This window comes from Sander lucioperca, chromosome 13, assembly GCF_008315115.2.
Source record: "Sander lucioperca isolate FBNREF2018 chromosome 13, SLUC_FBN_1.2, whole genome shotgun sequence".
NCBI classification, from domain to species: domain Eukaryota; kingdom Metazoa; phylum Chordata; class Actinopteri; order Perciformes; family Percidae; genus Sander; species Sander lucioperca.
In genome coordinates this window covers 5,302,376-5,314,542 of record NC_050185.1, presented here as the reverse complement: position 1 = coordinate 5,314,542, position 12,167 = coordinate 5,302,376, and the positions used below count along the sequence as shown (strand labels likewise).

At 46.4% G+C, this 12,167-nt stretch overlaps 1 protein-coding gene across 12 annotated transcripts in view; it reads left to right on the top strand.

Moving 5' to 3' along the window:
- Window positions 1-12,167, top strand: part of auts2a (activator of transcription and developmental regulator AUTS2 a) — a 348,592-nt gene that overhangs the window by 319,381 nt on the left and 17,044 nt on the right. For 11 of the 12 annotated variants that reach the window (XM_031310791.2, XM_031310792.2, XM_031310799.2 and 8 more), the window contains one exon: window positions 10,642-11,194. In XM_031310791.2, the coding sequence (XP_031166651.1) occupies window positions 10,642-11,194 (553 nt within the window). Of the gene's footprint in view, window positions 1-920; window positions 1,093-10,641; window positions 11,195-12,167 lie in introns of those variants that run through there. The other variant, XM_031310801.2, reaches the window with a different exon arrangement.

The following is a 12,167-nucleotide window of genomic DNA, read 5'->3' as shown; positions in this document are numbered from 1 at the left end:
GTGTTTTAGTCTGACCTGTTTTTAAATGATTTAGAACAAAGGGAGAACAATCACTGAAGGTGCGCACACTCTAAAACCTGGTGAGCACTTTAGCATAGTGGCTGAATCCACAGTGGTACTTTGTTATTGGTCAAACGTGCACACTGCTATGATGTTGAACTGGCAGGGGTGAGTGTAGGGGCTGCTGAGACCACAGTACATGTCAGCAAGCATCTCACATCCTCAACCAGAGACTTCTGTGCCTCTCTCCAGGGAACAACACACGCACAAAGAATGAACACCTACCATTTCTCACTCCTCACAAGTAGAGCTATCTGGCCCTGTGAGAGGTCCCATCAGCCGGCCTACGTACATGTGACATGTTTGAGGTCAAATGGTTGTGACTCGCTCCACAGCTGCCTTGTCTCTCGGTGTAGTTTTACACCACCAATTGCTGTGGACTGGATGGATCCTCATCCTGCTGTTATTTCAAAGACTCAGTGAGCCTGGGCACGACAGACGAACCCGCAGAGGATCTGTCAGCCGCGGGCAACCAGTGCCCCCCTGAGGGATGCCCTGCACAGGCCTGCGGCAGGAGGAGTCTGGCCCCTTGGCCAGCTTTGCACCCAACCCATTCTGGTGGTCACCTGTGCCAGCATGCCCGTCGTCGAGTCCCTGACCCAGCACTTCTCCCATTACGTTCTCTCCAGCCTGGCCTCACACCCTCAGGGATATATAAAGATGTGTTCTCTAAAGGCGAGCTGGAAATGGGACACCCTGCTGCCACTGATCCCACCAATACATCCTCATGTGCACGTAAAAGATGGTGATGGTGTTTTTTTTTTTTTTTTGGGGGGGAGGCAAGGTGCCCAAACATTGAGGCCTCAGGAGCTGTCTTAAGGCAGCAGATTCTCCACATGCTGGTAGGGTGAGAGCGAAACCAGTTAGGAGCCATTACAGGAGCAGCTGTAATCAGAGCTACTGTGGGTGGAAGAGTGCCGCCGCTGCAGCTCTCTGTTAGTAAATGGCTTCATTATGACAAGAGAGACAAGACAGAGCACATTGGCTCTACCAGACAGAGTATGAATGGAGCACGGATGGATACTAGCGAAGGTAGGAGACAGGACAGAGCAAGTTTCTTTCCCTTTCTAGTCTTTTCTGTCACTTGTGTTACCCTCCTCCTCCCTTTCTCTCTTGCACTCGGTTGTACTGTAAACGTGTAATTGTGTGTTCTCGGTGGTCTGGCAGCCACTCTTCTATGGCCTTGCATCTGTCAGAACATTCAGTGGCTTACTAAGCCCAATTACCCCCAGATTGCTACAATTTCACAGAGGATCACAGTCACATACAGTCTATCTTCAGAAGAGGAGTCAGGGGTTTATGTCTGGGTTAAGCGCGCACACCACGCTCTCTGACATCACTGCATATACACACACTATTTATATTTAGGTTCGCTCTTGCTTTGACTTCACAACTTGTAATACAAAATTCATAAACCAAACGAGACAGGCATCAAATATAGATGTTAAAAGGGGCGACTTAACGACTCTCCTCCCGCCTCCTTATGGCCTTTTGCTCAATCACCGTTTGTTAAAGCGGCAGTTTGAGTTACTGCGATGGGATATCGGCACGCTGTGGTGTTCTCACTGAATCTCACTGATCATGCTCTCGCAGCCAGAATAGTTGGCCTGTTCACCTAACCCCACCTTTATTTCTGTTTAGCTTCTCACTCCCCTTCCCCAGCCACCCCTGGGAGTCTAGCACTAATAAAACAGCTCCAGTCCAAGACCCTCCACACGGCGGGAAGCCCAGGCTGTGTAATCCAACACCCCTCTCTGGGCTCTAGCTTTAGAGAGCTGCTGACATGACAGAGAGAGTCTGGGAGGGCCAGCAGGGGAGCGTCCATCATTGTCAGGCCCCAGTGCCCTGAGCTCCCATCTGGGGCATGTCCAACATGCATGCCTGCGAGCTGTGAACTCATTGCTGTGAGGTGCTCCGACACTCTGGAGACACGAGAGGGTATCACACAGTGTGGTGTTACTGGTCTCAGAGCAGCTAATGCTGTTAGAGTCTTCCGAGCTGAAGAAGGGAGGGATAAGGAGCTAATAGACTGGAGATCCTCTGGAGGCTTTGGCTATGAGATCAGGGAGAAAGCCTCCCCAGCTAAGGTTACCGACACATCTTCTCTGTGAACTGATACCAGACCAAAGTGCAAGTCTTAGCTCTTCTACTCAACATTACAATTGTAAACATTTGCCTATAGCTTTTAACCAATTAACCATCTTCTAAGCAAGACTCCAAACTGACAGTCACGTAATACCGCTGCAGAGGTGCATTGTGGGGCGGTGTCTCTGCAGTCGAGGAAATGAATCCCTTGGTTAAAGTGCAGACTCGGGTGACATGGATTGTCTCCACTTCGGGTACCAGAGAGGAGTATTAGAACGTCTTCCAGTCCCACAGACGTGAAAGCTGAGCTCAGATGTCATCCACTAATGCAAACTCCAGGGTATAATCCACTGAACTTCCAGAGAAGAAAGAGACAAACTGGAGAAAGACAGCCGGCCCTGAGTGTGTGGTCATTGCAAGTTTCACACAGGTAGTACTCATTAAAGGGCAGTTGTATTGCACTGCATTACAATGTGTAGTGGTACTTAATGAACTGGCAAGTTGTTTCAAAGACAAACACAAAAAGGAAGGGCAGTGTGTTATGTAGCGAGGACACGATGGAGTGAGAGCGAGCTCTGACAGAAACGAGCGGCCTGCTGTTTGTTGGTCTCTTCTGTGTGGGAGGGAGATCTGTTAAAGTTGTCTGCCATTAATGCGACTGCAGGCTTCATTAAGAACAAATAAACAGCCTGGTCCCTCTGGAGTGGTTTAGACATATGCTGTCTAAACCACTCCTGAGGTCAGACCGCTGTCAACACTTGCTGCTCAATTACAACTCTAATTCTGTTGTCAAACTAAATATGGAGATAGAAGTGGAGCGAGTTTGCGGTGTTTTCCTTTCTTTTTTCAGGGACTAAATGGTTTCCAGACTAAGGCCTGAGGGAAACTGTCTTTTTAAACATTGTGCATAACTGGGGACTGTGAATATTTTTAAGGGGGATTTTATTTCGCCAGCTTCTGAAAGCTCAGCTCAGCACAGAGATCCTGATTGTAATTAATGTTTACTGAGACATACCAATGCAAGATGGAATTTTTAATGAGGGCCACAAATCCTTGTTCAGCACAGTGTGCACTTTAATTGATTCAACTTGAGCAAACAGTCTGTCTCCCTCTGTGTATTTGTCTGAGGAGATGCAGGGTGATGATGATGTGTGTGGAGGGAAGAGGACAAAATGAAGGGCAGGAAATTGTAGCCTCCTGCCAACAACCCCGCCATTGTTTACCTGCTGCTGCAAGTCCAGCCTCACCGGCCCACACAGTTTTTAGAAGAATGCCTCTGGACCAAATTAAATAGTTTGTCACGATTCACCGGCATCGTGGTACAGTTTTCTTCAAATGCACTGTGTCGGCTAGACTGTGGTAAAATTGTTGCCTCTGGAAGAACGATGTGATCTGTGAGAGGTTTGGGCATGATTCTGCTTACTGCCGCACAACAGGGAACAGAATGGAGAATAGCAGACGCAGATAGAGAAAAAGAGTTGCAGGGACGACAGTGAGTGAGTGCAACTTCGAAAGTCTCTGTCAGCTGTGACAGACAGCTCTGGGTTTTGGAGTTGTCAGCGCTTCTCCTTAGAAAAAAATTTTTTTTATTCCAGGCTGTAGCTCCAGTGCCTACAGGCTACATTTTCCATCCCCGTTCACACCAAGCTAAATGCTGCTGAAGTACATATTTTGGATTGCCAGTCAAAATAGCAAATAAAAAAATAAAATCCACAATCCATATGTTTAATATGATATACAAAATGTTCCTGTGTTTGTACCTGCTTCTCCTGCACACTCAGCTGTGTTTGAGGAATTTAAACCAGTTTCACTGACGTTACTTAGTGAGGTTGTACAACACATGAAACCCACCAGTGGTCCCCTAGACATTGTTCCCGCCAGAATGGTGAAGGAGGTTTTTAATAGCACCATTGGGTCGAGTCTTCTTACTTTTTTTAATTCTTGTCTTAGTTTAGGTTCTGTCCCAGCTGCCTTTAAACATGCTGTGGTCAGGCCCCTACTTAAGAAGCCTAATCTTGACCCCACAGTGTTGTCAAATTTTAGACCAGTCTCTCATCTGCCTTTTCTTTCTAAGGTTTTGGAAAAAGTTGTTTTCATACAGTTACAAGCCTTTCTACAGCAGAACTCTGTGTTTGAAAAATTTCACTCAGTTTCAGATCACGTCACAGTACTGAGTCTGCATGTTGAGAGTACATAATGATATTGCCTTGTCTGTAGATGCCGGGAATCCTACTGTTTCAGTGCTCTTGGACCTCACAGCGGCTTTTGACACAGTGGACCATGCAGTCCTCCTCTCTCGCCTTGAGCATTGTGTAGGCATCAGAGGCTCGGCACTTGCATGGTTTAGCTCCTATTTGGCTAATAGGAGCTTTTCTATCATGATTGGTGACCTCTTCTCGTCAGCTGCTCCTCTCTCTTGTGGCGTTCCCCAGGGCTCAATTCTTGGCCCCATTCTGTTTTCTTTATATATGCTGCCTTTATGGGCTATTATAGGAAAGCTTCATTGTTACGCAAATGACAGTGTCGCACTAAACTCCCTGCTTAGTTGTATCACTGATATTAAGCTGTGGCTTTCAGAAAACTTTCTTAATTTGAATGAAGATAAAACGGAGTGTATTATTTTCAGTACTTCAGGCACGCAAAATGGTCCAGCTTTGAGTTTGGGAGCTCTAGCATCTTACGCTAGGTCAGCTGTCAAAAACTTGGGGGTTACTTTTGATTGCAGCATGAAACTTGACAAGCAGATCAGTAATGTTGTTAGAATGAGCTTTTTCCAGCTTCGTCTCCTGGCTAAAGTTAAGCCTTTCCTCAACAGGCACGATCTAGAAAAGGCTATTCATGCCTTTATTAGCTCTAGGTTGGATTATTGTAATGCTCTTTACGTTGGTCTGAATCAGACCTCCATCTCATGTCTTCAACTTGTGCAAAATGCTGCTGCTCGCTTTTTAACAAACACATCTAGACATGCACATATCACTCCTGTTCTCTACACCCTTCATTGGCTCCCTGTGCGTTTTAGAATCGATTTTAAGATTTTATTGTTTGCTTTCAAGGCCTTAAATGGTCTGGCCCCGGAGTATTTGTCCGAAATTTTAACTTTGCGGGAGCACAACCGGTCATTGTGTTCTTCAAACCAGCGACTTTTAGAAGTGCCAAGGTCTAGATATAAACGGTGGGATGACCAGGCTTACCCTGAGACTCTGGAACAAGTTACCCCCTGATATTTGCACTATTACAGATGTAGCTCTTTTTAGGTCCAAACTTAAAACGTATCTGTTTAGTCTGGCTTTTAACACGTAGCAGTGGTGTGACAATTTCATTCTTCTGTTTCTTTGTAACTATTTCTGATTTTACTGTTTTCTATGTTCTTTCTTTCTATTGTATGATATGTGTTTTTATTCTTGGTTTCGATGTTAAGCACTTTAGATACCTGCTGGTTGCTGTAAAGTGCTATATAAATAAAGTTTGATTGATTGATTGATTTTTCTCACCTCTGTTGTTTTCTAGCTACGCTATAACAGCATTGTTGCACTTTAGTCCAGACTGAAACATCTCAAAAACTACTGGATGGATTGCCATGAAATTTGGTACAGACATTCATGATTCCTAAATGATGCATCCTAACGACTGAGGTCATCCCCTGACATTTCCTCTAGCGCCACCATGTGAAGTTGACATTTGTGGTTTTGAGTGAAATGTCTCGACAAATATTAGATGTATTGTCATGATATATGTTACGTTCCCCTCAATATGAACTGTAATAACTGTTGATCCCTTATCTTTTTCGTCAAGCAACATCATCCGGTCAGGTTTTTAAAGAATCCACTACTTGTGTGTGACCAAAAACTAATGACATATTGCCTCAGCTGTACTTTGTGTTTAGTGCTAATTAATACATGTTAGCATATTAACATGCTAAATAAGATGGTGAACATGGTCCGTAATACACCTGCTAAACATCAGCACGTTAGCATGCTGACATTAAAATTTGGAACAAAGAACCACTGTGCATAAGTACAGCCTCACTAGCTGTAGACTCTTAGTCTGGTTGCTGGTTACAAGAACAAACCCCAGTCCCCAGCACATGATAATGACAGCAGTAACAGCTAGTGTTGCAGCACGGTACTGGTACAGGACAGACCTGCAGTCAGAGGTTACCTGTTGTTGCATCATCTGGTGCCCCTGAGGCCATAATGCAGAGCAGGCTGCCCCCCCCTCCCTGTTAGCACCTGTTTCCTAGATGCTGTCAGCAGCTACACAGCTGTCACAGCCTCTGACCTGCCTTCTCTTTATGGCCATCTAGATGTCAGCAGTCAAAGTTGGCTATTGTTCTGCTACTATTTTTGGTGCTGTTGTGTCTTCAGTTTAATAACACTAAGGTCGCAGGCACTGATGTGTTGCTACATTAAAGACTGGTAGGTGATTACCTGAAATTGGTGATCATCACAAGGCAGATAAACTATTGACAAAAAACTGTAATTTCCTCATAGACCACATTGCAGTGTTACAACTTTAACTACCTAACTGTATAGAAAGTTATTTATAATTGGCTGTAGCAAAATGCTGTTTAAACATGAATGCATCAATAAAATACACTTTTACTTTTGATACTTAAAGTATATTTTCTAGGTGGTACTTACATGCTTACATACAATTCTGATTGCAAGAAATTTCCCTTTTCCATATCCTGCGGCTTAGCATATTTGATTGGTGCTGTATTCTGGTAGTTTGACCAAACAGCGGCATGGTCTCAGCTTCAGGCTCAGCCCACTCTCTGCATTTTGCCTCTGCTCAGAACACATACACACACACACACACACACACACGTTTTGTGTAATTGGAGCTATGTGACCACTGCCTGGATGAAATCCCATAAATGAGTGTGAAGGTTTAGAATGTCGTCGCGGTGCTATTTCGAGGAGGATGAGATGGAAGGGGTGATGGCAAGGGGCAGAGGCTTGGGATGTTGCAGAGGCCTCAACAGCCATCAATTTGTCAGGATGTATCCAGGCCCGGGTGTAGGCTGTCATATCCACTCACATGAAAGAGAGAGAGGGAGATTAGCAGTGATTTTGGCAAGAGTTGGGCGCTAATGTATTTCTCAATAGGACAGGTGCTGGTCTGCCAGTCAAGCGTTAAAAATATGATGTTGTTGGCGCTTGTTTGTTAATCATTTATACGGGGCCAGGTTGTATCCAGGGATGACATTGAAATATAGTATGCTAAATAAATCCCCTTAAGTTCCGCAGTAATGACCTAACACCATAATAAACCTCCTAATGTTCTGCATCTCACTTTGCCAGGCCTCCTGTCACTCCCTCTGTAGATCTTAGCGGAGTACACTCAAAGATCTGAGCCATTTGTCTTGCACATGGCTGTACCAATCCAAATACCTTGCTGATGAAGGTCCATTAAGCAACTAATACACAGGCCTGTTATCCCTGCAGGCTCAATGTGATATTAGCAACACATTAAAAAATGTTAACAATAAATCCAGCTGCATGGCGCTAATGAGCTGCGGTCCACTGCAGGACAGTAACAACAAAGGTGAGATGAAAAACCGAGCTTGAAAGAGGTCTGCATACCAATGATCTGTTATCTCATGTCTTATGGCAGTTTTTATTCACAATGTCAAGGGATGGAGGAGGTTTTTCATCCACATTTGTCATACTATGTTACAATTTCATGTTCTCACATTATATTCAGTTCAGCCAGATCAGAGTTGTAGCCAATCTAATGATTACATGCTGCAGTGTACATTAACCATGGAGGGAGATACAAATCAGGAGTGGTGGTGGTTTGTGTGCGTGCGTGTGTGCGCGTGTGTGTGTGCGTGTGTGTGAGTGAGTGAGTGAACAGATGGCTCATGCTGGGATAATGAGTTATCCCCCTAAGCCCCTCACTGAGTCCCCTGACATCCAGCCTTAATGAATGGCTTTCCCACACACACACACACACACACACACACACACACACACACACACACACACCTCTCCTGTACCCCATTCACCTCTTAAATCTGGCCTCTAGCTTTCGCCTCCCCGACTAACCCACACAACCACAGGCCTCATTCTCTGTTATTTTTCACTGAGCAACGCACACTAGTTAGAAACCGCAATACTACTGAAACATTTTGAGGAACCCAAGCGGGAATTGCGCTTATTTGTTTCCAGGGATGAAGAAGACTGACAAATGAACCCTCGTGGGAGGAAAGCTGGCGTATATCCTTCTTTTCTCTTCTTCCCCGCTCCGCCCGGCCCTGGAGTCTTCATTATGACCAGAATAGACACCCTCTTTTTTTAGCGTGTTAGCACATTCTCAAAACAAGCCGTGGACCTCAGGGACTGAGAGGTGCAGCAGGAGCCCTGAGAATTGGGAATTTCTCCTCTCCCCGTCTGCTGCGGTGAAGTTGTTTGCCAGCAGCAGTCTCTCTTGACCAGTAATAGCGTCTGTAAGTGGAGAAGATTGACATGGCGAGGGAGATGGATTTAAGGGCTGCTGGGCTTTCTTGTTCATTGATGCACGTGAGTGTGGAACAGGGATGTGTGCAGACTGCCTTTCAAGAGATATAGTTTCTCTCGAAGGATAAGTTGGCATTGAAAAGAGGCATCTCTTATTTGTGCTTGCCCAAAGATGACTTACAGAGACTATTACCAAAACACTTCAACCTGGAAGTGTGCCTTTTGTCTCCTGACAGGCGGGCAGATGTCCCAGTAAGCTGTCCCACACAGAGAGCAGGAGTCAATAGCTGTTATTGCGTATATCGATTGTCATTTTGCACCAGGAATTACCTCCCCTGACCCTTAACTAAGACATAACGTGCACCTGCCGTTGCTAATACCTTTGCCTTTCAGTACTAATGGGTGAAGGTTCTCGTAGAGCTGGCTCCCAGTGGAGTTGGTCTGGAGGGAGTAGTGTGTCAGGGAGATGGCAGCCTGCTGTGACAGGCTGCTGCTGTCTCAGCCCAGGAGAACTGGCTCCCATCTTCACCTCTTTGGCAGGATTTAGCTGGCTTCCCTAAGGGGGAGGAGGCGCCCTCACTCCTGCCCCTAAACCCCCCTGAGGCCTGGGGAGAGTTAATTACAGTTTACGTATACACCGTCATCCCCCATGAGCCTCTTTGCCTCTGGAGCAGCCGAGCCAACTGCTGATGTCTGAGCACTTTGTTCTGTAGGAGGTCCCTGCAGAGGAATACCCTGGACGGAGCTTATTAGCTATTGTTCTGTGCGACTCCAACATTGTACAGCGGTTATTATTCACTCTCTGGATTAATTCACACTTTGTACATAATGGAGCCCAGCAGGGCTTCTAATGGCAAGTAATTGTTGGTTTTTGGCAATTACTGAAAGTCCATCAAATGAATCCTCACCAAGCAAGCTAAATGCACACCCGTCCTTCACGCTCCATGTGAAAGTGAATTAATGAATGCGGGGTTGTTATCCTGCCGTGTTAATATGCGCTGTCCTCAGCCTCAGGCCTGTTTGCATGTGGTTAAGATGAATATTGAAATGTCCATGCAAACCTGTTTCCTGTTTGCACAATTCAGCTACAGTTGGTTTCTATACACAATAGATCTCAGTTCTGTCAGCCAGTGTTAGGTACATGCAAAAATGCTTCATTAACAAATCTGACTAGAATACATTAAATTTGTCCAGCAAATTGTAGCTCTGTCATCCAGGCAAAACAACAAAAAACAGCAACCTTGAAATGAAGGTGATGTAGTTTTGTGTACGATACGAACTGATTTAGCCTGAACAAGAAAAACAACTTTCAGCTGTGTAGTTTGTCCCCAGGGACAGTGTTAAAGGCTGCGTGAAAGGGCTCGGGAATTGGTGCTTGTGCTGGCACAGCTGCAAACCCCAGCAGGGTGTGTCAGTATGAGAAGGAAGAGTAAGTCAGGAAGTTTGTCAGCTCAAAGCGCACACACTAAGCATGGCAGGGGAGGTGGCAGTTAGATAGACAAGGCTCTACAAAAGGCCTGTAGCTCGCTCACACACACACACACACACACACACACACGTTTGTTTCACTATCTTTGTGGGGACCTGTCATTGAAATAATGCATTCCCTAGCCCCTTACCCTAACCTTAACCATCACAACTAAATGCCTAACCTTAACCCTTACCCTCACCCTAACCATAACCTAATTCTAACCCTAATCCTAAACCCAAGTCTTAACCCTCAAAGAGCCCTTTAACCTTGTGGGGTCCAGCATTTTGGGCCCCACAAGGCTGTGCAGACCCCACAAGTATACTGTATTCCCTGGTTTTTGGACCCCACGATTATAGTAAAACAAACACACACACACAATCTTTGTGAGGGCTGGAGATGTTCAACTGCAGTGTTTTCTTTGCTTGGTGTATGTACACTGAAAGCCATGATCTTGTTGGGTGTCGTGTCAGTGAATGTACATTTCTACTGTTTTTAACATTTTTGTTCAAATGTATCGTCAGCTCGGAAACTAAAAATAGTTTTTTCTCTTTCTGTTTTACACAGTTCCAGATTTTGGCATCCATGTGCTCTCCACCAATGACAGCCAGGAGCCTCATGGCCCAGGCCTCCTCAAGGTGTCAGGCCTAGAGCGCAGTCAGGAGAGGAGCCAGGAGACCTGCAGGGACCCCCAACCCCTTGCATCCAGCACCCGCAGTCAGCCTCTGCCCCCCAAAGCCCTGCCCCAGCCGTCTGTCCCCCAGCCCCTGTCCCCTCATCGGACCCAGACAAACTGCCCTACCCAGGCTCCGGCCTCCACAAACCTGCCCCCACGCTCAGAGGCTCTCCCCAGGCCTCAGACGCCCGCAGCCCTGCCTCTCGCCCAGGGCCAAGAGCCCTCGCCGCCCCCCCCTCCCCGGCCCCAGCACCAGCCTGAACTGCTGTCCCACCCCCGGCCTCCGCCAACGCCCAGCCTTCACCCACACCCACCGTCGCCTGCCCTCCCCACCCATCACCCTCACCAACAGCACCCGAGTCAGGCCGGGCCCCACCGGCCCCCGTCGCGCTGCCACCCCCGGCCCCTTTCTGCCTACAACGGCCTCCACCTCAACGGTCACAGGTAAGGCTAACAGCAGACACCCTCGCACATCAGTTCATTATGAAAAACATTCACGTCTCACATGTCCTCGTGCGCTCTGATAATTATGTGCAGTGCAGTACAGACGAAACCTCCATATTCACACACACTTGAAAATACTAGAATATCTCATGAGCTGGAATGCACAATGCCCGATCAGTATGTAAATTGCTATCAGGGAGAGCTTGATGTTTCCGAGCCAAACACAAGCACTGATTATTAACAACTGAATAAAAGGGTTAAACTGTGCCCAGAGTGCTTGTGATTTATTAGCCACCCACGTCACTGGGGGCTCTGTAGAGATTCCAGCCCTCACCAATTACACCGGCTGTGTGTGCAATAGTTTAGTACAACCTTGAATTGTAATGATGAGAGGTTGTTTGTGCATGAGAACAGGAGGAAAATGGACCTAGAAAAATCTTAAATACTTCAGAGGACTGTCAATTCTTCTTATGTTTTAAATAATTCCTCAGCAGAATTCCACTTTGTCTGATTAAATACACCATGATCACAGTTATTTTTTATATATTAATAAAAATAACAACAATGAGCTAGTCTGTTCTGTCCCATCGCTGTTGAGAGCCACTAAGGCCTAGGAGGCTCTCTACATTAATTTAAGACTCCAGGATAGCTCCTTCAGAATCCACTCAGTCCCAACAACAGCTCTGCCTCGCAGGCTCTCAGGACTTGGCTTTGCCTCCCTCTTCCTGCGCCAGGCCTGTCAGCCTGCCAGTGCGCAAACAGAGACTGGCACCCGCTGTGAATAATCACAGCCGGGGCCCACAGCGAAGAGCGGGCACTGCAAATGAGCTTTTAGGCTTAGTGTGCGGAGCTGTGGAGACGCAAGCTCTGTGACTGCCCCCGAGGAAAACCCACACACACTACAAAAGACTGTTTGCTTACACAAGCATACACACCCTCTCTCCCTCTCATCCCATTTCCGATGCACATGTTC